Raw genomic sequence first — 24,561 nt, 5'->3', positions numbered from 1 at the left:
ACACACATACTCCCTCTCACTCTCTCTCTCTCTGTTTCACGTACACACACACACAACAGAGGATGATTGTGCCTCAGTCCTCCTGTCGTGGCAGAAACGCTCATAGACAGTGACTTTGGGAGGCACAACATGTAGAAAATGTTCCTCTCGTGTCATGCGTGGTTCAGGACTCCTGCTGCCTCCAGAAACACCTCCACAGCTCAGCAGAGGTGCGCTTTGTGGCTCAGTTTCACCGTGGCTGGATGAACTTTATATCGAGCATATATTAACACTTTGTGGCCTGTTTTTTTTTTTTTTTTTTCCTCCTCTAAGGCTGGAGGACTCCATTTTGAAGGGACCGGGTGTGCAAGCCAGAGACTGAACAGCAACTCGTCTCAGGAAAGGAAACTCGTCTGTTTTTCCGGGTACAGCCTGCAGCACCATTTCACTGCGCTCAGTACGTGTTGGTTCTGCTGCTGGTGGACATTTTTGATGTCACTTCATTTATTTGTTTTTTTTTCGTCTCCAGGCGCATGTGTGCTGCCCAAGTGCGTGTCGAGGTGATGATGATGATGATGATGATGATGGTGGTGGTGGTGGTGAAGAGCAGCAGGAGGAGGATGATGCCAGTTGTTGGCACAAGTTTGGCATGTGACATGTCACTGGTGGTGGCAGCCCGGTTTAGGTTAATAATTGGTGCTTATAATTAAGAAGAGGGGCGGGGCGATAGTTGGAGGTGTCGTGTGTTGGTGGTCCGGTGCGATTTCAGGAGCTGTCAGTGCAGATTATCTTTTTCTTTTTTTTCACCCTTGGAGAGAGATTTACGGCCCCCTCTGCGCTCCATGCTGTGGACCGGCTGGGGAGGGAGGCAGTGGTGACGCCTGGCAGTGCGCACGGCAGAGGGAGACTGATTTTTTGAAGGGGCAGGCAGAGTCAGTCTGCAGGCAGGAAACAGAGCAGAGCAACACAAGACGGGGGGATTTCTGAAGTTGTGGTTAATTACAACAAAGTAAAGTGGGAGTGTCGCTGGAGGAGCACAACACCCTGGATTTCTATTCCAGGGGCCGCTGGACCAGGCGTTAGCGCATGTAGAGAGAGAGGAGGGAGAAGGAGGGAGGGAGGGAGGAGGAGGAGGAGGGAGGGGGGGTGAGTGAGTACGTTTCACAGGAGCCAGGCCTAGTAGTATTGCCGCTGGGACTCTCCTCATCCGCTTTCACAAAATTGGAAATTGGCACATTTAGACGCCAAAATGAGCGGGTTGAGGGTCAGTTCCGCGGTGGGCGACACCGGAATGGTAAGATTCTCGCGACAGATCCCGTGACACTTGGCGTTTTCTCCGTGATTTTGTTGTTTGATGCACATAGCCTGCATCTGTCGGAGGGGAAGCCTGGGTAGAAGTATATACGCGTGTGTGCCCGGTGTGCGTCCGTGAGTGTCACTCAGTTGTGTGCGCGTGAACCCGCGGTTGTGTGTCGTCGTCTTTGCATGTGTCTGTATGTGGCGTCTGTGCTCCTGTCTCGTGCAATCATACGGCACACACAGCTGCACACACCTATACACACACACACACACATACACTCACACAAGCAGAAATACACACTCGCGCACACGCGCGTTACGCCGACGCACGCGCACGAACGGGTCCATTTTAATTCCAGGTCGTGGATTCAGCGTCTGTAGCGGCCGGTTGGTGTTTTCACATGACGCGCTGTTATAATAACCTCACGGGGTTTATTTTGTAGATACTGCACGTTATGTGTGTGTGCGAGTTTACAGGCTGCTGACCTTATCAGGCTTGATGTCATTTTTTATCATATCGCGATATTTCTGTCTTTTTTCCTAAAAGGCTCCTCATCAGTGGGGCTGCGGTGTTGGCGCAGTCTCTCCTAAAATGTCACATTAGGTCGATCCGCTCGTCGCCAGTGAGTGTGTTTACGCTTTGATTTTGACATCATATGACGGCAGCTTGTGTTGTGTTTACGGATACGATGTCTGCGCCTTTTCTCCTGTCACTTAAAAAAAATCTATCTCATTACCAGCTGCCTGGGTTAACTTCAGATGAGCTGCATCAGCGTTGTGACATTGATAATGAATGAAAGGCTGATTTTAGAAACAAGCTTCAACAAAATCTCGACTGTCTTTGATTTTTTTAAAGATAATATTAAAAGATTGTCATTGAAAATATCCAAAAATCACAAATGAGTTGCTCAGATTGAATAATTATTATGTAGTAGTGTATTGAAGTGAATTCAAACTGGTTTTATTTTGATGCTGATAATGCTGCTTTCACACTGATTGTGTCATTTCTGTTTCAGGGAGGAGCCATGCCAGCATGAGTGGGCCTTACGCAGGCGCTGGCAGGGAGACTCCTCAGTCCAGCTGCCCTTTGACCCCTGGCCGTGACCTCTCCACCTACTCTTGCTCCACCAGATACCATGACCACAGGATTGGCCTAAGCATGTCTGCTGCCACCTCCTCCCTCAAGCATGCTTCCGTCTATGGGTTCACACAACGGGACCACTCCTCCTCCTCCTCTTCCTCGTCCTCCTCCTACAGTCCTCTCCGGAGGCTGCAGCATCTCACCACCATGGTGAGCCAGCCCGACCTGGTCCTACCGGTGAGGGAGCCGGAGCGGGGCTGGGACTGGGGAGTTCATAAGAAGAAGGAGAGGGGGAAGGAGGTGGAGAGAGACTCCAGGGCCGATTGCACGAGCAGGGATTACTCTGGCAGCCAGACGGGCAGCAGGGAGCAGAGCTTTGGTCACTCCTCTGCTGCACAGAAACAACCTGAGGTCCAAACTGGAAGTAGAGATCCTCCAGCAGCCAGTCGGAGCAATCCTGTCACCTCAGAGAAAAAGACAGAAGGTTGTTTCTCAGGCCCGCCCAGCCCGGCCTTCTCCCTCGATAGCAACAGCCCCTTCGCTAATGGCTTCCTCCATTTTGAATCCTCTTTATTTGAGGATGATGACAATGATCAAGGGCGGGAGACGGCGTCACCTGTGGGAGCCTTGCAGGACAAACACGAGAGGACGGGGAGCGTTCTTCAGTCCGCTCCTGGAGACTCGAATTCGGACTCTAAGGATGCTACCCTGTCATCGGCCAAGGTCGTCACCCGGTCCCAGTCCTCGGGTCAACGCAGGAGATACTGGGACGGCTCAGAGGACGAGTGGGAGAGCGGCGGCGAGCTGTTCCTGTTTGTGGATAGCCCCTCAAGGCATTCAACGGCAAGTTTTACCCTTATGAACATGGCACATGTTACCTGGTTTAGCAATAGCAACGTCACTATCAGACAGACATACAGCTTCATTTCTGGTGCAGAGGGACAACAGCATTGTAAGATTTCAAAGCAGACCTCTGAAAAAGGTCGACTGACATTCACCTGAACTGAAAATATGTGTTACGATGCAGGATCTCAACTTTCTTTGCATGACATGATTCCTCCAGTGTAGCTCTGTCATTGATAAACACAGGGACAAGAGGAAAACACTGACTTACTGCAGATGTTTTCAAACTGTGAGCAGAGTGTTTGAAGCAGTTTGGAGGGAGTGACAGATCTATAATAAGTAACAACAGAGGTTGGTTATTGTTCACTGGTGGCCGACTTGGCCCAACCTACTCATCTACACTGTGAGCAGCAGCTGCAGCTGCAGCGGCTGTGACACACAGATCATGGAGACAATTAAGGTACTTTGAAACTCTTAGTGCAGCAAGTAGCAATAGAATAAGATGCACTGAACAAACTGAATAACAACTCAGTCAGACATGACCGCACTGACACAACACACGTATTTTTAGAAGCAGTGTTTCCTGAACTTCAATTCATCTATATCTTCACAGGTGTCCATTTTGAAATCACCAGACAGTCAAAAGACAGCTGTTGAAAATCCTGACCTTGTCTGGGAATTTTCCTTTTTTTCTTTTTTTAGCTGCACTTCCATGGGTTCATTGCAAACCGAAGCTGCCAATAGATAATTCAGCTTCAGCTTTTATTTGTGCCAGTTTACCAAAAAGTGCAGAAATATAAGCTAAGAAGCAGTCAACAACTTGTGGCTCAGAGCTAACAGCTAAGTGAGTGCATGACAACATTATACTACTTTATAATATTTACACGGGGAAGTGCAGTTCCACAACTCGAGGCACAAAGCAGAGAATGATAACAAGACTGAAATTTGACCTCTTTGTGTTGCACTGAGCAACACAAAGCAGACTTTCAGTTTAATATCCCGGTATTTTATCATGTGTTGATAGATTTCATCAAAGGCAAGTCACCTCTAATTATTAGTAAATATCAAGTAGTTTCCTTTCCACTACAGCTGAACCGAAAGTTAAAATGCATTAACTGTCACAGCCTCTGCTTCTGTTTCCGCCTTTTAAATTATTTTTCTGTTTTATCAGTGACACAGCCATTACTCTGATGGAGTCATTTCAGTTTTACTGATGTGAATCAGTGTTTCAGCCTCCTCCTAGAAACTGCTAACCCTGTCAATGCCAGTAAAGCAACTGACGATTCACATCATCGCTCTCACAGGGCAAGAGATGTGAACAAAGCAAACTGGCACATACTCTGACCTGTCATAGCAGGAAAGCAGAGGTGTTGCTAATAACATTATTAACAACGGCTAAGTTTTCTTCAAGTGTCTGTTTAGTACAATAGTGTTCAGTTCCAGGAAGTCAAGACAGTGGGTCAGCGTGCACAATAGCAGAAATCTGAAACTGAAGCACCTAAAGGAGAATTAATCACCTCTGCTATTTTTCAGATTTTCCTCCAGTCAAAATGTCTGCTGTAAAAAAAAAACAGAGGTCATTCACATAAACTAAAAAGTTGAATAACGAGGAAGTAATGAGCTTTTTTTCTGATTCAAATTATGGGCTCATGACAAGAAACTTGCACTTTCCTAACTACCTTCATCTTAAAGTCTCAACCTTAGCAAAGCAACTAAGTGCAATAAAACCTGTGTTAAGAGTCCAGTTGGATGTTACCTTTAACACAACGTCTTATTTTCACATCTGTCAGTGAACATATTAAACATATGAGGTATAATCTGTCAATTACAGATCTCTACAGGGTCTGATACACAATTTACACAGCCGTACTCACTGAGACAGATACAGAGATGTCTCTTTATAGTGATTTATTTTTCATGTAATGACCTACAATAAAATGAATCCCCCCCCCAAAAAAAAAAAAAAAAGTTGAACAATTCCTCCGCAATGCCTCAGCCAGGGTTACATCATAGCAACAGCCAATATTGGCCCTGTGGCCGATCCTGCTACATACCAGTCATAACTTCTGCTCGTGTTCCCCCACTAGTCCACTCGACCTACTGCTGTGAGCAGTTACTGCTGTTTACACGGAGGCCTGTGATGTTTTCATACTGTGGGTTGAAACCTGTAAGAAATGATGAGCTGGATTTAAATCACAGAAACAAAGTGTGTCGACAGCACCTTCCTCTACGTTTTCTCCATTCTTCAGTCAGGTGAATGCTGGTGATGAAAATCAAACCAGCACCGAGACACGGATGCTCATTCATGGCCTTGGAGAAACTCACAGTTTGTGGTGAAGAGAGCCTGTAGCTGAATATCTTTGAACTGCATGTCACGACCTACATTCAGCACTGAATGGAGGGAGCTATTAAGTGGACCTTTGTGCTCGGTCTATCTTCACCATATAAATCAGTATCGCTGCCTCCAGCATCTCTGATGTTTCAAGGTATACACCTTAGAGTGAGTTCACATTTCCTGCCACAGCAGTTTACACAAAGACTCACAGAGGCCTAGATGGGGTCAAACGAGGCCAAACATATGATTATGAACTACAAACATGGTATTGTTAAACAGACAAGCATGACAATCACTGAATCGTTACATTTTGGATTATGCAACATGTCTGCCGTTGACTATGAAGAAAATGCACATTGAAATGCAAAAGGTCACGATTGACAATCATGTTGAGATGAGCTCAGTCGTCTTATTACGCTTTTTTTTTCTTCATTGTCTTTTTGTTGTCAGCAGAACAGCCTGAAGAAAAAGCCTTTGCCACCTGTGAAGTTTTTAGAGGGTGAAATTATTTGGGCAAAGTTCAGCCGAAGACCGTGGTGGCCCTGTGAGGTGATCGTTGACCCTGTACAGGGAATCTATCACAAAGTGAAAGGTGGGCCTGAAACACACTGATGTCTTATGTCTTAGTGTTTTTACCTGGATTGATGCTTTGTGCACTGGTTACTAATACTATCAACTGTGTGACATGACCTGTGGATTATTATGGTTGGCAGCTAATGGACATGGTTTCAGATGGTAAAAGGAGGTCAGGGAAATTAAATGACACTACATGAACAAGCTTAATGAGATAGTTCAAGATAGTAATTCACATAAAACACGTCATGCTTTTAACCAATGGGTCTCTTTTCTCAGTATGCAAACTTAATGAGACATTTCTGTTAAGCACTTGCATCCACTATCATATATGAACTGTGTTATGATTTCATAATATAAAAGTTTGCACTGAAAAAGTTGAAATATTTTACAGGATTGTCTTAATGTTTCATGAGATTCAGATGTATCTACACATTTAAGAACAATGTATTTTCAATCCACTCTTTGTCTTCTCTAATTATTTAAGATTTTGACCATAATTACATCATGTTGGATATTTTTACAGAGTTCTTCATCTTAAAACCCCCTGTCTTCTGATGACTCAATTGAACTTCCTGTGCAGGCTGATCTGATTTAAATTTGTGTCCCATGAGACTAAAGCTGGTGTTTTCTTGCTGTCTTAGAGCCCAGTGATCGGCCCTGTCGGCTCTACCACGTCAGGACCTTCGGTGAGCCTGTGGAGCTCGTCTGGGTGGAAGAGAAGTCGACTCACGCGTTCCATGGAGGTTTTGAATTTGAAGAGCTCTCCCTGCTGCACCGGAGGGGGAAGCAAAGGGAGCAGAACTACAAATACACTGTAATAACTGTTTCATCAACACTTTTTGTAAATGCCATAATGAAATGTTGGGCTAACTCATCATGTTTAATGTCAGACAAGAACAGAAAGCAAAAACAAAATGTTTTCTAACTTTTCAAAACAGACTTTGTTTGGGAAGGTCTCCAGTTACACAGTGATGATGAAAACCTCAACATTAACAAAGACTGATCAGTGTTTTCTTTACCTCCTTGCAGATTGCTAAACGTTTTCAGGATTCATTGAAATCCAGTGTGGCAGAAGCTGAATCTGTTCTCCAGGAGAGACCCAAGATGGCTTCTTTTATTTCTTCATCTGTCGATGAGGCCTTCCACAACAGCCCCACGCCGGAGAGAGAGGGCAAAGCCCATTCAAGCTGTCCCCCTCCCACTTCACCTGTCTCCAACCTGCCTGAGACATCACACATGACCAATGGATCTATTTTATCCCCAGTTATTTCATCCCCAACCGCAACTCCAACAAAGCCAAGCACTTTAAGGAAATCTTCTGGCAAGAAGAAACCGAGTAAATCTTCAAAAGACACGAATAGTAATCACTCTAAAAAGACATCACGCAACAGTCTTGACCAATCAGACAGAGAGAACGGAGAGTGTCCATATTCAGACCTCGACTCGGTCCCGAAGATTTTGTGTCCTAAAGCACTTGAACGTCAGCCTAAGCTAGTTCCTACTCAGCTGTCTGTTACGGTCGTCAAAGAGGTGAAGAAGCAGCCAGAAATTCAGAGCGGTCTGTGGTTCAGTAAATCAGGCAAAGACAGACGACCCAAAACAACCAGTCCGATGCCAGATCGCACTCTATTCAGCAAGGTGTCCTGTAAGAAAAAGAACCAGTCGGTTGTCAGTAAAAAGATGTTGGTCACAAGTGTCTCCTCTAGTGGTGGGACCAGTGACCATTCAGGGTCATCGGACAAGCATAAGACTCTGGTACCTGCTGAAGCAAATCTGCCTCCAGAACAGTCAGGAAATATGAAATGTAAAAACACTGTGGCTGCAAGTCGGTGTTTTGGTACAAGTGGTGGTGTTGATCCGTCAGCACAGTCAGACAAACAGAAGTCTCCGGTCTCTGTAGAAGCTGTTGTTCCCTCTGAAAAGTGTGGATACTCAAAGTGTAGACAGACAAGCAGCAACACAGCTGACACTGTCATTAGCCCTGTATCTGATCACTTTGGTAGCACAGAGTGTAAAAAGACCTCAGATCCCAGTGTGACAGATAGTTTCAATGACAAACCCAGGTTTTCAGAAAGTGTAAAGGGTGTCAGTCAAACTGAACATTCTGAGATGATGGTTAATAAAAAGGTTCATGCACTTGACAGGATTTCCAAACAAGTGGAGGAAAAACAAAGTAGCAAAAGTCCAGTGTCCAGTTTGATCTCAGACAGCCCTGACTCTTTAGCAACTCTTGAAAAACAAACAAGCCTGGTCTCTAAGTGTAGGCTTCCCTTTGTCAAATTAATACGCAAGGACATCAAAGGTAAGAAGTATCTAAAGTCCAGTGTAACCATTAGTCCCACTGAACACACAAACAAAGAAAAGACACCAGATAACAAAAAGACACCAGATAACAATGTCCCTAAAATTTCCTCCCCTAAACAATCAGACTGGGTGGATAGTAAGGCGAGTGTCCCTTCAGACCAGACTTTCAAATCAGAATCTATAAAGGTCTCAGTTGTGAAGTTAAAAGCGAGTGGTGGGAATGGTATGCTTCGTCTCTCATCGGAGTCGTCACAAGGGGAAACTGGTGGGGCTTCAACTTTGGCAAGAGTGTCTGCTGATGAGGTAGGTAGCCCAGAAGAAGAAAGGATACCTGTTTCAAGTCCAAGCATTGTGACATCCACATCCTCTAATCAGTCAGACCAGACACAGTCAGAAGGTAAGAAGACTCCTGTTTCCCATCCAACAGGCTCGTCCTCTGATCAGTTGGGTCAGAGTGTCACTACCGTCTCTACTGCATCACATAACACAGTACAGCCTTCTCACCAGCAAAAGGATTCAGTATCTAGGAAGGCACATGTTTCCAAAGGCCCGTCTTCTGAGAAGTCCAAGAAAGTTGTCCACAAATCAAAGCGAGTTCCACTTGATGTAGATAAAGTTATACGTGAGCAGCCTGCACACCTTCCAGCCAGCAATCGGCTGATGACCAGAGCCCTGAAGGCCCTGCAGGAGGCAGAGCAGAGGAAGCAGGGAAAAGCCCAAAAGGAGGCTGAGCTGAAAGAACCTTTAAATCCGTTCAAAAAAGCCGAGGGCCTTGTGTGCCACTCGGCGGTTAACTTAAACTGGACTCTAAAGACCAAACTAGACATTTGCACTAAGAGAAAATCTCTTAAATCTCATTATAATGACAAAGGTGAGTATGATAAGGACACACTTTCTAGCAGTAGCAGCCCACCTTTGATGTGTTCTGATTCAACGGACTTTGAAGCTGATGTCAAGAGCGAAGACGAGGACCTCTCAATATCCTCAACTCCCCCGATGGACTTTATACCGCTTACCTCTAAGGTGAAGGTAAAGGCAAAGAACGAAGATCAGTCTGCTGACGTATGCTCCTCATCCTCTCCTTCTTCACCATTTTCTTTTATGAATTCCTTTAAAAATGTGGAGCAGGTATCCTTCCAGTCCGTGTCAAACGAGAGCGATGGTAAACCCGTCTCTTTCAAAGCAGACTCAAACTACAAGTTCAGCACTTTTCTCATGATGTTGAAGGACTTGCATGACACTAGAGAGCGAGAAGGGGCCCCCTTAGAGCTGGAGATCGGGCCCCCAAGTGCACATGTGAAGGCAGAGCCCTTGGTGATGCCCGGGGAGGCTAAACCCACAGGCCAAGATCCACAAATTGATCACGTCAATAACACTTTAAATTCAAGTCCAGACAAAATCATAATCAAACACAGAGATGAGAGCACAAGCCAGATGTTGAAGAGGCCCTACAACAGGAGGGGCAACTGCACTGGAGGGAAAAAGAAAGCCAATCGCAAAGTGCCTTGTCGTCCTGTGAGGTCTGGACCTGGTTTCCCAGGAGTGGGGTCCTTACCAACGGTGGACTCCTCAACACGAGTGGACTGCTCATCAAGAGTCCAGCCCTTGTTGGGCCTGCAGGCCAGCAGCTGGGAGAGGCCGGCTGGAGGTGGTGAAGGAGCGGTTCATGGTCAGGAGGAGGAGGAGCGGGAGGAGAGGTGGAGCAGAGTAAACCAGAATCTACAGAACATGGTGCCTTTGGAGGAGCGGGGGCCCGACACTACGCGGTGTCTGGGACAGCCGAACAGGCTGGTTGCTGACTGCACTGAGACGAACACAAGCTTGATGCACAACGCTGGAGGACGCGACAAAGCTCAAACAGGTAAGAACAGAGAAATAGGGTTCATCAGGGTCTTCTCTTCCATGGTGGACCTTCTGTGTAGTAAATAAATATTACAGTGGGCACAGCTGGACAGCAGCAGGCATGTCACTCCAGTAAACCATTCATTAGCTAGTTAAAGGGATAGTTCAACATTTTGGCAAATTGGCCCATTGCCATAATCGCTATAGTCATAGCAGTAGGTTCATTACCTTTATTTGCTGGTGCAAGCTATTTTTAGAACCACAGAGCCGAGCGGCGAGCTGCTCAGAGCTACGCTACGGAGGCTAGCTATCTCATAGCGTGGCTAATGTGCAGGTCACAACTTGTCCATGAAAGCGTTTTGGAGTTGTTGGATTGTATATTTGATGAGTTTGATGAGGGAAACCAAGAAATCCCACAAGCCTCCGTAGCGTAGCTCTGAGCAGCTCGCGGCGGCGCTCGCCATTCTAAAGATAGCTTACACCGACAATAAAGGTAACGAACCTACTGCTATGACTATAGCGATTATAGCAATGGGCCAATTTGCCAAAATGTTGTAAATTTCATCATTTGAGTCATGCTTGTTCTGCATACATTGACTGTTACACAAAACACTGATAGCCTATGTTTATTGTACAGAGTTGAGCTCTAACTAACTGGGTAAGAGTTTATGATATTGCTGTTCACTGTGAGAATTTATTGTGTTGCTAATTCTGCTAAGACTCCTTATTTACAAGATAGAGTTGATTATTGATTGACTATCATTTTAATATCGACAAGTGGAAAATGAAAAGGTCAGCCATCTTCTTTACAAGGTGAAAGATCCAATGTGGCCAATAAAAGCAAGATGAAGACATACTGGGAACAGTGTGTAACTGTACAATATAAATATTCAAGAGAGCGATCAGTGGCAGCCTTCATTTTTGTTACGTTTTGGTGCCCCCCCCCAGGTTCACTGTTGTTACCCCCTGTGCCCCCCACCAGAAAATACTCTGGACCCGCCCTGGGGTTCATTCAACAACTGGACAATGGGCTTAATGAAAACAATATAGGCTGAAAAGTTGGATAGCACTCGAGTTGGTGTGATGGTTGCCTTGATGTTGTATTCTGGGGTCACAGTGTCTTAGTGCTGTCGACAAACAGAAGACAGTCACAGCAGACGCAGCATAATTGTGTTGACTGTACAGAGTGGATCGTTTTGTTGAAGTAGAAAACCAAACGAAGCACCCTTCATTTGGGGCTTTTGGTGAAGCAACAGTGCACTGAGGTGTCTCTATGGAAAGTTTAAGGGGGTTTATATTTGTTATTGCAAAATGTGCTAATATGGGGGCCACTGGGAGCCCCAAGAATTTCCCTAGTTTATCTTCCTTGATCTGTGTTTATATCCCTCTACCAGCAGTCTGTCAAGTCTTTTGACATAGAGATGAAAGGACTCCATGTTGTGTATTATCGTCTATTAATTTGACTGATGTGTCATTCAGAATAAATAAGCAGGAGCTCTTATATTGTTTCTCAGACTATAAACAAGAGGGATAAGACAAAAAAGCTTGTGTTTGTCCTTGTAAATCTGTTCCAGCACATAAGCGAATAAGAAAACCAAGCAAGAGGCTGATTGAATGGACCACGGAGTACGAGCAGATTTTCTCCCCGAGGAAGAAAACCAAAAAGCCTCTCCAGTTGATTGGAAAGGTAAAAACCACACAAAGTAAGATCTGTTGAAACTTACATGTATGTGCATAAGAGTGGCGTTGGCATTAAAGCACCCAATATCAACTTGTATCACTGATTGACACTGAAATCACAATGTTTTGTTTCCGCAGGCCTCTCAACCCATTACCTCCATGTCTGAGCCCCCGGGATTGGACGCCAACGCACACGACCACCCATCCTTGAACTTACTTCCTGAAATACAGACACCACCTCCTGAGGAAGTCACTGCTACTACAACTCCCTCTGAACTACAAATTCCAAGCACTGAAAACACGCCCTCCCAAGATGCACCTGTGCTTTCCATCGACACACTAACACCTCCTCCTGAGGCTGAACCCTCGCTGCCAGAAGGCCTCGTTGTCAAGGACACCGGTGAGTCAGCGCTAGTGTGTTTTACTCTTTTTACTCCACAGAGAGAAGTGACTCTGATGATGATGATGTGTTGGTGTGTTTGACCATTATATTAAAATGTGTGTGCGCTGATCCGCTGTGTCAGTGCACTTGTCTGTATCTGCCGTCAACAACACCTGTGGCATGATTGATCAGGACATGTGCAGGATATTTTTATTTACCGAGGCACGTGGGCTGCTGTCAGGTTCTTTCTTTCTTTGTGTGTGTGTGTGCGGCGCGCCTGTTGTTATGTCTGGATTTGGTCTCAGATCAGTGATTCTCTACTGGAGCCCACGTTCAGTTCAGCACCATCGCTCTTATCGTTTGTGCTGTGTGTTAAAGCTCATGCCGCGAAGACGTTACCGCTGTTTCATATCATACGCCTGTCAGGTTTTTAGGCCGGTCAAGCTGCTCGGTTGGAGCTGTCAAGTGTGTGGATGAGAAATAATAAGACCAGAAACATATAATATGTCCAGATTTTTTATTTATTTATTATCGTGTGTGCAACATTTGGATCACACTGTGTTGAACTGTAACGTGCAGTCGTCTGACATCTCTCCCAGATAGTTTGACAGTTTCAATGGTGAAACGGACAGTAATTGAAATAGGTCTGGGTTTATGTTAAATTATGTTAGATCTTTGGCTGGAGAAACACTCAACCAATCAGAGCTCAGTTACCAGAAATTTAGAAATGTGGACGGCATCTTTTTATTAAGCTACTGCTGCCTGCAACATTAATTCAAGATATTGTTATGATCTAAAAATGTAGAAAATTTTGAGTTAACTGCTCCGAGTGACCACCACAGCAGGTTTTTTGAAAAGTATTACAAATCTTTTTGTCTGTCCACAGAAGACATTCAGTTAATTATCAAATATGGAAAGGAAAAGCAGAAAATCAGTAATTTGACCAACAAATATTTCAACATTTTGCTCAAAGAATTAAAAAGACAAACTCTTCAGTTCGATACTGTTGCAATTTTCTGTTGCTTGACTTAAAGCAGAAGTAAGCGGAATGTTTGTGTTAATATAAGTTATATCTTCCGACATCAATCACTTACATAGAGTGTTTGGTCCGAAACACGGGTCTGTCAGTCACTCTGCTCTGCTGTAAGCCGAGGAGAAAACTTTCCGTACAACCTTTATCCAATCAGGAGAGAGAACGGCATAAAGGGGCTGTCCTCTCTGTGTGTGCAGCCAAGGGATGCACGGGAATGTGGTGACATAGGGGCGAGGGCGGGGACTGCTAACTCCATGGGCTGACAGGAAGTTAGCCAAAACGACCGACGAAATTTAATCTCTAACCTCCTGGGACATTTAATTGACAGGAAACGCTCCTCTGCTGGAAAAGAAGCGGAAGAGGAAACCAACTCAGAAGATCCTGGAGTACTGTCTGGAGGCCGAGGCTGCGACAGGCCCCAAGAAGAAGGTAGATTATGATCATGATAGTCATTGTGTTTTATTTATATAGTTTTATAGTTTTTGTTTTATTGTATCTCTGTCTTGGTCACAGGTCAAAACACTGAAGAACAATTCAAACCCTCCTTCTCAGTCAGGTCAGTAAATCAGCTAATATCAATAAATATTATGAGTCCGGGTGCAGTTTGTTGTATGTTTATAAACTGTTGTGTCTTCTATGTAAAAAGAAGGAAAAATGAAGTTATGTTATATCTCATGTATATAATAAGTTTATTTGAAAACAGGGACAGTGCACATTAATAACATTACTGTAAATGCGCCAGAATTAGCCAAGAGACTATTTTTCATCTGTAGTCCCCAATGAATCTCTTCATTTTGTCTTGTCTGTGAAAACCGGTCCAAATGTCTCTCTCTCACCCAGATTCAGGGCCACCATCTCTGAAATCAAAGACCAAGCATTTAACAGCGACCACCTCCACCCTCACAGTTGCAGATGTTTCCAGCTGTACGCCCACACCCTCCACTCAGACCAGTCTCCCTCCCAGCGCTCCTGCACCCACCACTCCATCAGCAGCTCCACCTGAACCCAGCCGGGTGGAGACAGCGCCAACAGAGGTGGACACTCCAGAGCCGGAGGACAGTAAAGGTCAGGAGGTCAAGAAGGACACAGCAGAGACAGAGGTCAGACTTCTTTACTTATTTGACCAATTTGTTCCTTTCTTCTTCATACATTTGATTATTTTATGAATGACTCACTGTAACTATGCATGAACTGATGATTCTACCACTAGCTTTACTTTTTTGGTGCTACAGTGACGCTGATCTTTTTTTTTGTAGTTTGGATACACGGACACAAACTTGTCAGTGTATGTCAATGTACACTGTCAATGTATTGTTATTTTGCTCTTTGTAAAGTAAAAAGTAAAATGTTGAAGTTTGTCAGACTTAGTTTTGATGAAACAAGAGTTAAACATTTATTTTTTGGTGCATTTTCAAAGACATGACATAACATGACATTATTGAAATAATTTCCACCTTTATTTTGCACAAAAACTCAACAAGGTAGGATGGAAGAAGAATGGAAGACATTATAGGCATAAGTCATTATAAAATGAGTGATTGTGATGATGTTTGATAAATATGTAGGTTCTGATTTATTGTTGTAAAACAGTGAATGTTTCCTTTGCGTCCTCAGGCCGACCCGTCCACTTTGGCTCACAGCTTCTCACCCATGAAGGACGATTTGTCGCTGTGCGACGACCCGCTTTTACCCTCAAGGAAGATCATCGGGGACCGAGGAGGCCCCGCCTCCATGAAGGAGAACATCTGTCAGGTGAGACCAGGTTGCTGATGTGAAATCATCTTCAGAGCTGGGTCCTCTCTGTCTGCGCTCAGAGGCCTGTTAGGAAAAGTTTGAACTTTCCATCTGATTTATTGTAGCAATGATGGAATTAATCTTGTGAGTTATTCAGTCCCCATGAGACTCTGTGGAACAGCTGGACTTATGTGCTGTTTATTAGTGCAGCTGAAAACAAGCAGCTCTGACTCCTCAGTGTTGAGCACAGAGCATGTGTTGTTACATAAGGAGACATGGATGGATCTCATCGTACGTCACCAAACAACTACTGTAGGTGTTCACTATTTGTTATTGTCCAGTTTGAACTTTCACAACAAACCTCTGTGACATTTTGGGGGTTTCCTGTCTGTAGTGGTCAATTAAACAGACAAAAATACATCAAATACAGTCTTCTCCATTAAAGCATCTAACCTGTCATATTTTAATCATCATTTATAAAATGATCAGCGCAATGAGAATGCAAACACTCAAATGCACACATCACCACTTAAGTTAAGAGTTAAAGCAGAATTGAGTGATCCGGCCGTTTTCGCTAATGCTGCGTTCCAGGCAGGCTTTTGAAATCGTAAATTACAGCTTCAAGTCACAACTTACGACTTTGTAGCGTTCCAGGCAACCCACTCGTGTTTTTCCGACCTGTTTTACCGGTGAAAGTCACTATAACGGCCACTCGTAACTTCCGACCGGTGAACTCGTACCAGATCGAACTGGTACCACTTCACGGTCGGAAAAATACGAGTTTCCTTGAACGCACCATAACAGTCCTCGTCCCTACGTCGCCACATTCACGGCGTTCCTTGGCTGCACACACAGCCCTGCATGCCGTTCTCTCTCCTCATTGGATAAAAACTGTAGGATACGATAAATGTTTTCTCTTCGGCTCAGAGCAGAGCAGAGGGACTGAGAGACCCGTGTTTCAGTCCAAACACTCTATGTAAGTGATTGCTGTCGGAAGATATAACTATTTAAGACTTATATTAACACAAATATATCACTCACTTCTGCTTTAAGTTAAGATGCCTTTTTGTCATTGCACATTTCTTCCTTTGAGAGCAGTCCCTATCATAGCAGCATTATAATACTATAAATAACAATGACTAAACATGAGTAGAAAGAATAAACATAAATAAAAGAACAAGAAATAAAAGGTCGGAGTGACCATTTTTCACTTTCTTATTAAACTTATTATGTCTTTTAAAACATGCCATCTTTTTTCAATCTCAGGTGTGTGAGAAGACGGGGGAGCTGCTGCTCTGTGAGGGTCAGTGCTGTGGAGCCTTCCACCTGCCCTGCATCTCTCTGGCCGAGGCACCAAAAGGGAAGTTTGTTTGTCCTGAATGTAAATCAGGTACGACTATGTTCATACTTTACACTTTTACAGTTTTAAAAGCCCTTTCTGTCTTTGGAGTGAAGGAAATAATTATTTGTATTTATGGCAAAACCTACAACTGCAGGTTTCCACCAGATACTATTTATATGTTTCTTATCATTTACTACTGGTTTTAATATTTGTTTCTATGCACATGTAGAGGTAGGTAGTGTAAGACGAGGGTTTTTAGAAGGTAAAAATATTTAGAAAACTTGTGTTTCTGCTGTAAATTAACTCTCATATAGATAAAAATGGAAAAATGTAATCTTATCTGATTCTAATATGCAGTGATGAGGTTGTGAAGATTTAAACTCACAGCGACTAAACTTCTTGTGTAATGTTTGTTTTTTCCACTCAGGCGTCCACACGTGCTTTGTGTGTAAAAAGCGCAGCGAGGATGTGCGGCGCTGCATGATCCCCGTGTGCGGGAAGTTTTACCACGGCGAGTGCATCGCCAGCTACGCCCCGACTGCGCCTGTGAACCGAGGCTTCCGCTGCTCGATCCACGTCTGCCTCACCTGCTTCATCGCCAACCCCAACAGCGTGTCCATCTCTAAAGGTAAACAGACGACACGCTCTGATAACACCTCAACCTACTTCTTCTCCTCCCGGGGCCGTGCTCTCACTGTCCATCTGTTCTCTGTCTTGTTCACGTCTGCAGGTCGTCTGGTGCGGTGCGTTCGCTGCCCGGTGGCCTATCACGCCACAGACCTCTGCATGGCAGCCGGCAGCGTCGTTCTCTCCAACAACAGCATCATCTGCCCCAACCACTTCACCCCCCGCCGCGGCGTCAAGAACCACGAGCACGTCAACGTCAGCTGGTGCTTCGTCTGCACAGAGGGTACGGAGGCATCTTCAGACGGACCTGATCAGATTCATTCATTGAAAACTCTGATCAGGTCAAAATTTACAAAAATGCCAAAAGTTATTTTTGTTTTTGCTGAGGGAAGGCTAGTCTTAAAAAAAGAAACGAAAACAAAACAAAAAAACATCAGTACTGTAGGTTTTTTTGCACACTAAGGATAATAACAGTTTTTTGTTGTTGCTAAATAGCTAACATTAGCCTACCATTAACAGCTGTTTACTTACCAGCGTGGAAAAACATTGTACGATCAGCACCAGACTTTGTTCCTTTACTCCAACAGTTGGCGTACAATGCTAATGTTTAAGTTTGAATGTGCTTTGTTCACAAATTTAAGAAATTCATGATCCAAACCCCAGATTTTCTCTTGTTGTACCCAAGTGTCTTCTCATCACAGAGTCCTACTGTGAAAAGTCCATAAATCCTGCAAATTGTTAATGTATTTTACCTGATGAGAGCTTAGGAACCTTAAAATCCATTTTAAAAAAGTGAATAGAAGTCATGTTTCTGCCCACCTGAGGAATATAAAGTCCAGGATTTACTTCACTTCACAGTTTATTATCTGACCCAGCTCAGTAGCTGTGTCGGTCTGTCGTGTGGTGATGGGGAGGATTGAGTGAAACATAAAACAAAAACAATGAGCTAAAAGGGTCTAAAATAAAATAACAGTGGTAGTAGCTACTCTTAGTAAGTAGCACTCCTTCATATGCACACATACAAACTCTGAAGAAAAAAAAAACTCACACACATACACATGGACTCGATCAACAGCTCCAATAATGTTGTTTCTCCTCCTGTGCTGCAGGGGGCAGTCTGCTGTGCTGCGAGTCCTGTCCCGCCGCCTTCCACCGCGAGTGTCTGAACATCGAGATGCCTAAAGGCAGCTGGTACTGCAACGACTGCAAGGCCGGGAAGAAGCCTCGATACAAGGACATCCTCTGGGTCAAAGTCGGACGCTACAGGTCAGTGAGCTGCTGATGGACGCTCAGTTTCTTATTATGGTAGAGGACATATTTCTGTCTCTACAGCACAGATGTTTCCATGATTTGTTTGACAATGACAATCCGAGACCCAAAACTATTCAATTTCTTACACAAGTCTAAGAAAAGTTGCAATTATTCACATCCTGTACTGTGAAGATTAAACTCTACCATTGTTGTACAGTTCTGTTTCGTTAGTGTTTTTTCCTCACTGTTTTACAGGTGGTGGCCAGCGGAGGTCAGCCATCCCAAAACGATCCCAGAGAACATCCAGCGTATGAGGCACGATGTCGGGGAGTTTCCTGTTCACTTCTTTGGCTCCAACGATTACCTGTGGACCTACCAGGCCAGAGTCTTCCCTTATATGGACGTGGACGCCAACAGCAAAGAAAAGATGGGGAAAGGCGTCGATGCCACCTACAAGAAAGGTACCCAAATCCTGAGGTGAAATGCATCTTTCTCTCAGTGTAATGTTTCAATAAAGACTTGACTTTTCTTGGTGTCCGTCTCCCTCTTCAGCTCTGGAGGAGGCGGCTGTGAGGTTTCGGGAGCTGCAGGCAGAGAAGGAGCTTCGGCAGCTTCAAGAGGACAGGAAGAACGACAGGAAGCCGCCTCCGTACAAGCATATCAAGGTCAGGGAGAAGAATTTCCATGATCCTCCTCTGCTTTGTTTTGTCCTAAATGCTGCAGCGTGCAGGGTTTCATCAAAAGTGAAGCTGTGGTGTGCTCACTTCCCAAACTTTGATGTTAAATCACAGCTTCACTTTAGGATTCAAGACACACAGACAAGCTTTAACCCTCTTTAACCTGAGAATCACTGAAATCTGTCCAATCGGGCCAATCCTCTGCTCTTGAACTGGACAGGATCCTGTGGAGAAGAGGCTGTCGTACTTTGTGACACGGCCATGTAAAGCTGTGCTGCTGCACACTTGAGGAGAGTTCACGTTTGCCTGTGACTCTTTCAGGTGAATCGACCAATAGGAAAGGTTCAGATCTTCACGGCCGACCTGTCAGAGATCCCGCGCTGTAACTGTAAGGCCACGGACGAGAGTCCGTGTGGGATGGACTCAGAGTGCATCAACCGCATGCTGCTGTACGAGTGCCACCCACAGGTGAAGAAACTCCTCCAACACACTCACACCTGTTAATCATGAGACTATCATAACACATCATAAAGCACCGTGACAGTATCTTCACTAAACTTATGTCATGTGATCCCCTTTATTTAATCAGATAATTACAGTACAATATAATGATGTGATAATATAATACAATGCAATGTGTTTTTCCTTTGCTCTTGCAATGCAAAGAGTGTTTTTATGTAAATGTAATATGTACATACATCGAATTTCCATATACGAAACATATCTCTATGTATTAAGTAAACCTATATCTGTCATTACATTATAATATATATGAAACCTATTAGAAATTGGAGCAATTTCATATAGTGACATATGTGACCATATAAATATCTATGTTTATGTATCACATGTAACATACTTTCTCATATATGTGCTTATTTATACAAATAGCCTATAGGTATGTATATGTAAGTGTTTATATATGTGTAGTAACACATACATGGAGTCTATCCACATTTATGTGATATATGTCACAGATATACATAAGTTCCTACATAAGTGGAAATCTCTTATGTATTTATACCTAAATTATATAATATAAAATATTTATATTATATAATATAAAATATAATATAAAATTATATCTCCATTCAGATGTAAATTATCCCTGCATCATAAATGACTCATATATTCTGATTTTGAACCTCCAGGTTTGTCCGGCAGGTGAACGCTGCCTCAATCAGGCGTTTTCCAAGCGTCAGTACAGCCAGGTTGAGATCTTCAGGACTCTGTCCAGAGGGTGGGGGCTCCGCTGCGTCCACGACATCAAGAAGGTAAAACACATGATGATGATGATGAAACTGGAACCAGTGCTTCTACATCAACTGGTGCACAACCGACCTGAGGTGGAGCAGCTGCTGTCCAGTGAACCGGACCAGGATGAATAATGAATAATGAACGTTCCCCGTGTTGTTGTACTCTCAGGGTCAGTTTGTGAGCGAGTACGTCGGGGAGGTGATTGACGAGGACGAGTGCAGGTCCAGGATCAGACACGCTCAGGAGAACGACATCTGTAACTTCTACATGTTGACTCTGGACAAGGTACAGCTGAAGAGCTAACGAGCCAAGTGTGTTTACGCTGCACGTTGTATTAAAATAACCTGATCATTTAGATATTGATATACTGTGAGTGTGTAAAAATGAATCATGAATCCAGTCAGTTATTTCATTCACTTTGGAAATTAAAACAAAACTGATCTGAATTCTGTTTTGGGTGCATGCGTGTGTGTGTGTGTGTGTGTGTGTGTGTGTGTGTGTGTGTGTGTGTGTGTGTGTGTGTGTGTGTGTGTGTGTGTGTGTGTGTGTGTGTGTGTGTGTGTGTGTGTGTGTGTGTGTGTGTGTGTGCGTGTTAGGACCGGATCATCGACGCTGGGCCGAAGGGGAACGAGGCTCGCTTCATGAACCACTGCTGTCAGCCTAACTGTGAGACCCAGAAGTGGACGGTGAGCGGAGACACTCGTGTGGGACTGTTCGCTCTCGTCGACGTCGCAGCAGGTACGCTGCCGCCGCCGCCAGAGCTGAATTTAAAAACACACACTTGAACCTGGTGTTTTCCTGAAATCATTCACAATCAGTAACTCCTCCTGCGAACAACCCCCTAACCCTTCTTCCCATACATTTATATGTGAGATACTTGATAACAATTACAACCCTTATCACTTCCTAATCTTTATATGTTCTTTATATGTTAGATCCACATTGGGCAGCAAGGGGAAAAAAATGTTTAATTGAGTGTGTTTGTGTTTGTGTGCATGTTCAGGCACAGAGCTGACGTTCAACTACAACCTGGAGTGTTTAGGGAACGGGAAGACGGTCTGTAAATGTGGAGCACCAAACTGCAGCGGCTTCCTAGGTGTCCGGCCAAAGGTGAGGGTGGTGACGGAAAATTAAATGCTCCTTGTTTTGTGAAACAATTCATTATGGTTGCAGTTATTTTAAAGCACAGAAATGTCAGTGATTTAATTGAGGAGGAGGTGAAAGATCAGCTCGTAAAGACTTGCCTCTGAAAAACAAGTCCAGTGATCAGTGATCGTCGTCTGTCCCTCAGAACAACCCTCCGTCCGACGACAAAGGTCGGAAGCTGAGGAGGAGAGGCCACGGCAAAAAGAAGAAAAAGGTGGTGGTGACCAAAGAGAGGGAGGACGAGTGCTTCAGCTGCGGAGATGGAGGACAGATGGTTTCCTGTAAGAGACCGGGATGTCCTAAAGTTTACCACGCAGACTGTCTCAACCTCACCAAGAGGCCTGCAGGTCAGTGGCTCTGCACGGACACCACAACACACCAGGTCGTTTGTGTTGATACAGCTTTCCTTAGAAATGTGAATCAAAACTATTAAGCTATTTTTGGTTTTATTTCACACTTGCACATTTTATAATGTTATTTTGTTAAATATGACACATTTTAAGTGACAAACATGAAAATGTGTACATCACTGAGGTGTAGAGGTGAAGATTAGTAAAGAAACAAAAAACAAATACATTTTAATTTGAAGTGGGAAAGTCAGATGATCCCTTTGTACAGTACATGCGTGTAGGAGATTGAGAAGTATTAAGTAAATGACTTCTTTTTCTGCACTAAAGGTAAAGTGCAGTTAGAGGACTAGAAATAAAAACACTGAGAATTTTGATTAATGCGTTATTCATTTTTTTATTACTGTGGAAGCAGCATTTCCCACAATGCATCATGTTCTGAATCTATGTAACACATTTTGTATGCAAAATCTAAAAAAAAGTGCAATATTTCTCTGAAGTAAAGTATAGTAAAGTAGCATAAAATAAAAATACTATTTTATTTCAGTTACATGTTGTTGCCTTTGCACTGTTATTTTGTCTTCAAAAGGAAATATGCATTTTTACCTTAACTATGCTACATTTATAGTAGGGAGTAATTCCTTTCCTTTCCTTTTCTATTGTATTTATCTTTTTTATTGTAACTGGTATCACTCATTTTTTGTTTTACATTTCATTTCATTACAGAAATAAAACAGCCTGTAACTCTCTACCTATGTGTGTTTGTCATAGGTCGATGGGAGTGTCCGTGGCACCAGTGCGACATCTGTGGTAAAGACGCGGCGTCCTTCTGTGAGATGTGTCCCAGTTCTTACTGCTGCCAGCACCGCGACGGACTTCTCTTCATCTCCAAGCTGGACGGGAAACTGTCCTGCAGCGAACACGACCCCTGTGGACCAGAACCGCTGGAACCGGGGGAGATCAGAGAGTACACACCTGAGCCCAGAGCGCTGCCATCTGGCCTGGGCATGGCCGTCATCCCCGCTGCCCCCGCTGCTGCTGCTGCTACCGCGGCTGCTACTGCTGCTGCTGCTGCTGCCTCCTCTAACAGCAGCACCAGTCTGAACCCCAACGCCCAGAGGGTCCAGAGCGCCGACGCTGGGACGACGTGTGCTGCCGAGTCGTTTCCTGCTTTCTCCATCCCCGTTCCCATCACCATCCCCGTCGCTGCTCCTCCCGCCTCGCCTCCCCCCAGCAGCTCCGACACTCCCAGCAGCCCCCATGTGTTCGACCTCCCTCACTACTCACCCATCTCTTCGTATGAGGAGGAGAGGGACGTCTTAGAGGAGGAGGAAGATGAGGAGGAGGAGGAGGAGGAGGAGGAGGAGGAGGAGGGGGAGGAGGAGGAGGGGGAGGGGGAGGAGGAGGAGGGGGAGGAAGAGGGAGAGGAGGAGGAGGAGGAGGGGGAGGGAGAGGAAGAGGAAGAGGAAGAGGAGGAGGAGTTGCTGGCTGAGGTGGAGGAGGAGATAGTGGAAGAGGGTGAAGTGGGGAGGCAGAAATCAGAGGATGGAGAGGCAGAGGAGGAGGAGGAGGAGGAGGAGGAGGAGGAGGAGGAGGAGGAGGAGGAGGCCGGGCTGGAATACCTTGAGATCAAAGACGATGAGGAGGAGGAGGAGGAAGACGGAGAGGAAGAGGAGGAGGACGGAGAGGAAGAGGAGGAGGAAGAAGAAGAAGAAGAGGAGGAGGAGGAGGAAGAAGAAGAAGAAGAGGAGGAGGAGGAAGAAGAAGAAGAAGAGGAGGAGGAGGAGGAAGAAGAAGAGTGACATAGAGTTATTAATATTTATACTGGCACAGAACAAAAGACGTCACAGTCGCTGCCGTGGGGAAATAAATGTCAATCAACCAGTCACACAACACCAGTAGACCAGTCCGTCGCTGTTCGTGTCCACTGTGGAGGTTCAGGAAATTTTTTAGGACAAAACTGAATCAATCCATAAATAACTCGTGAAGTCAGTAAATAAACTAAACTGGACCGACAGAAGTTTCACGAGTTATTTAAGGACCCGTCGGTTCAGTTGTGTCCTTTTTTAACGGCTCCATGTTTCCCGACCTCGGGACACACTCGCTGTAGAGACGGATCATGACACAGTGACTTTGCACAAACTGGCTGCTCCTTCGTACGGGAGATCTGACATAAAACTTGGCGTTTGTAAACAACGTTTCACTCCGATATTCTCCTTTTCTTCCCATCTGGACTCAACCTCACCTGCTGATTTGTCTTGGTGTTTCTTTTTGAGCTGTGGTTCAGGTTCTCACATTATGTCGGCGAGTCCAGTCGACCTGCAAAGACTTAAATGTTCATCGGAGACAGTTATCGTATCTGGTGTGTTGGTGTTTAATGCAAGAAAAGACTCAACTGTAGCTTCCTGTCAGGACGGGACGAAACTCCCCGCAGAGCATCCTGGGACACGAGGGCGCAGCAGCTCTCGGTCCGATAAATGTATTTAACAGTGAGCCTGTTTACTTGGCTGCCTGCAGCTGGACGGAGGCTGTGGTGAGCAAAACAAACACACAATTTCTCTGTAAATAAACCTGTTTCATTCAGGTTGTGCTTTCGGTCGTCAACACGGCTGGACTGAAATCAGTCCGTGTGGTCGGTGATGTGTAATTTTACCGTACACACACATTCCCGTCGTCCATCCCCCGGGGACGGAGAACCTGACACACAGGAGTCATTGTTTCCATTAACTCCAGTCTCCCCCTTTTGTTCTTCTCTTCACGCCTCAGATCACTAGTTGGTGGTTCAGGATCGGACCATCTATGAAAATGTGAAAGTGCCAGATAGTG

General features: G+C 44.7%; 1 protein-coding gene across 1 annotated transcript; it reads left to right on the top strand.

Annotated features, from left to right (window-relative positions):
* Positions 1 to 1,333: 1,333 nt before the first annotated feature.
* nsd1b (nuclear receptor binding SET domain protein 1b) lies at positions 1,334 to 23,537 on the top strand (the record flags this gene model as incomplete). The annotated part of the gene is given in 26 exon segments (XM_083985941.1): positions 1,334 to 1,370; positions 2,295 to 3,202; positions 3,204 to 3,206; positions 5,988 to 6,129; positions 6,755 to 6,927; positions 7,143 to 10,278; positions 11,834 to 11,946; positions 12,078 to 12,339; positions 13,683 to 13,783; positions 13,868 to 13,910; positions 14,195 to 14,454; positions 14,969 to 15,106; positions 16,355 to 16,478; positions 16,858 to 17,058; positions 17,161 to 17,340; positions 18,167 to 18,323; positions 18,564 to 18,769; positions 18,861 to 18,973; positions 19,307 to 19,453; positions 20,137 to 20,259; positions 20,411 to 20,527; positions 20,839 to 20,980; positions 21,246 to 21,352; positions 21,534 to 21,735; positions 22,507 to 23,084; positions 23,319 to 23,537. Coding segments are annotated over 26 exon segments (7,932 nt in total).
* Positions 23,538 to 24,561: the final 1,024 nt, after the last annotated feature.

The sequence above is a fragment of the Trachurus trachurus genome (genome assembly GCF_905171665.1).
Source record: "Trachurus trachurus genome assembly, chromosome: 14".
NCBI lineage: Eukaryota > Metazoa > Chordata > Actinopteri > Carangiformes > Carangidae > Trachurus > Trachurus trachurus.
This window is presented reverse-complemented; position numbering and strand designations above follow the sequence as displayed.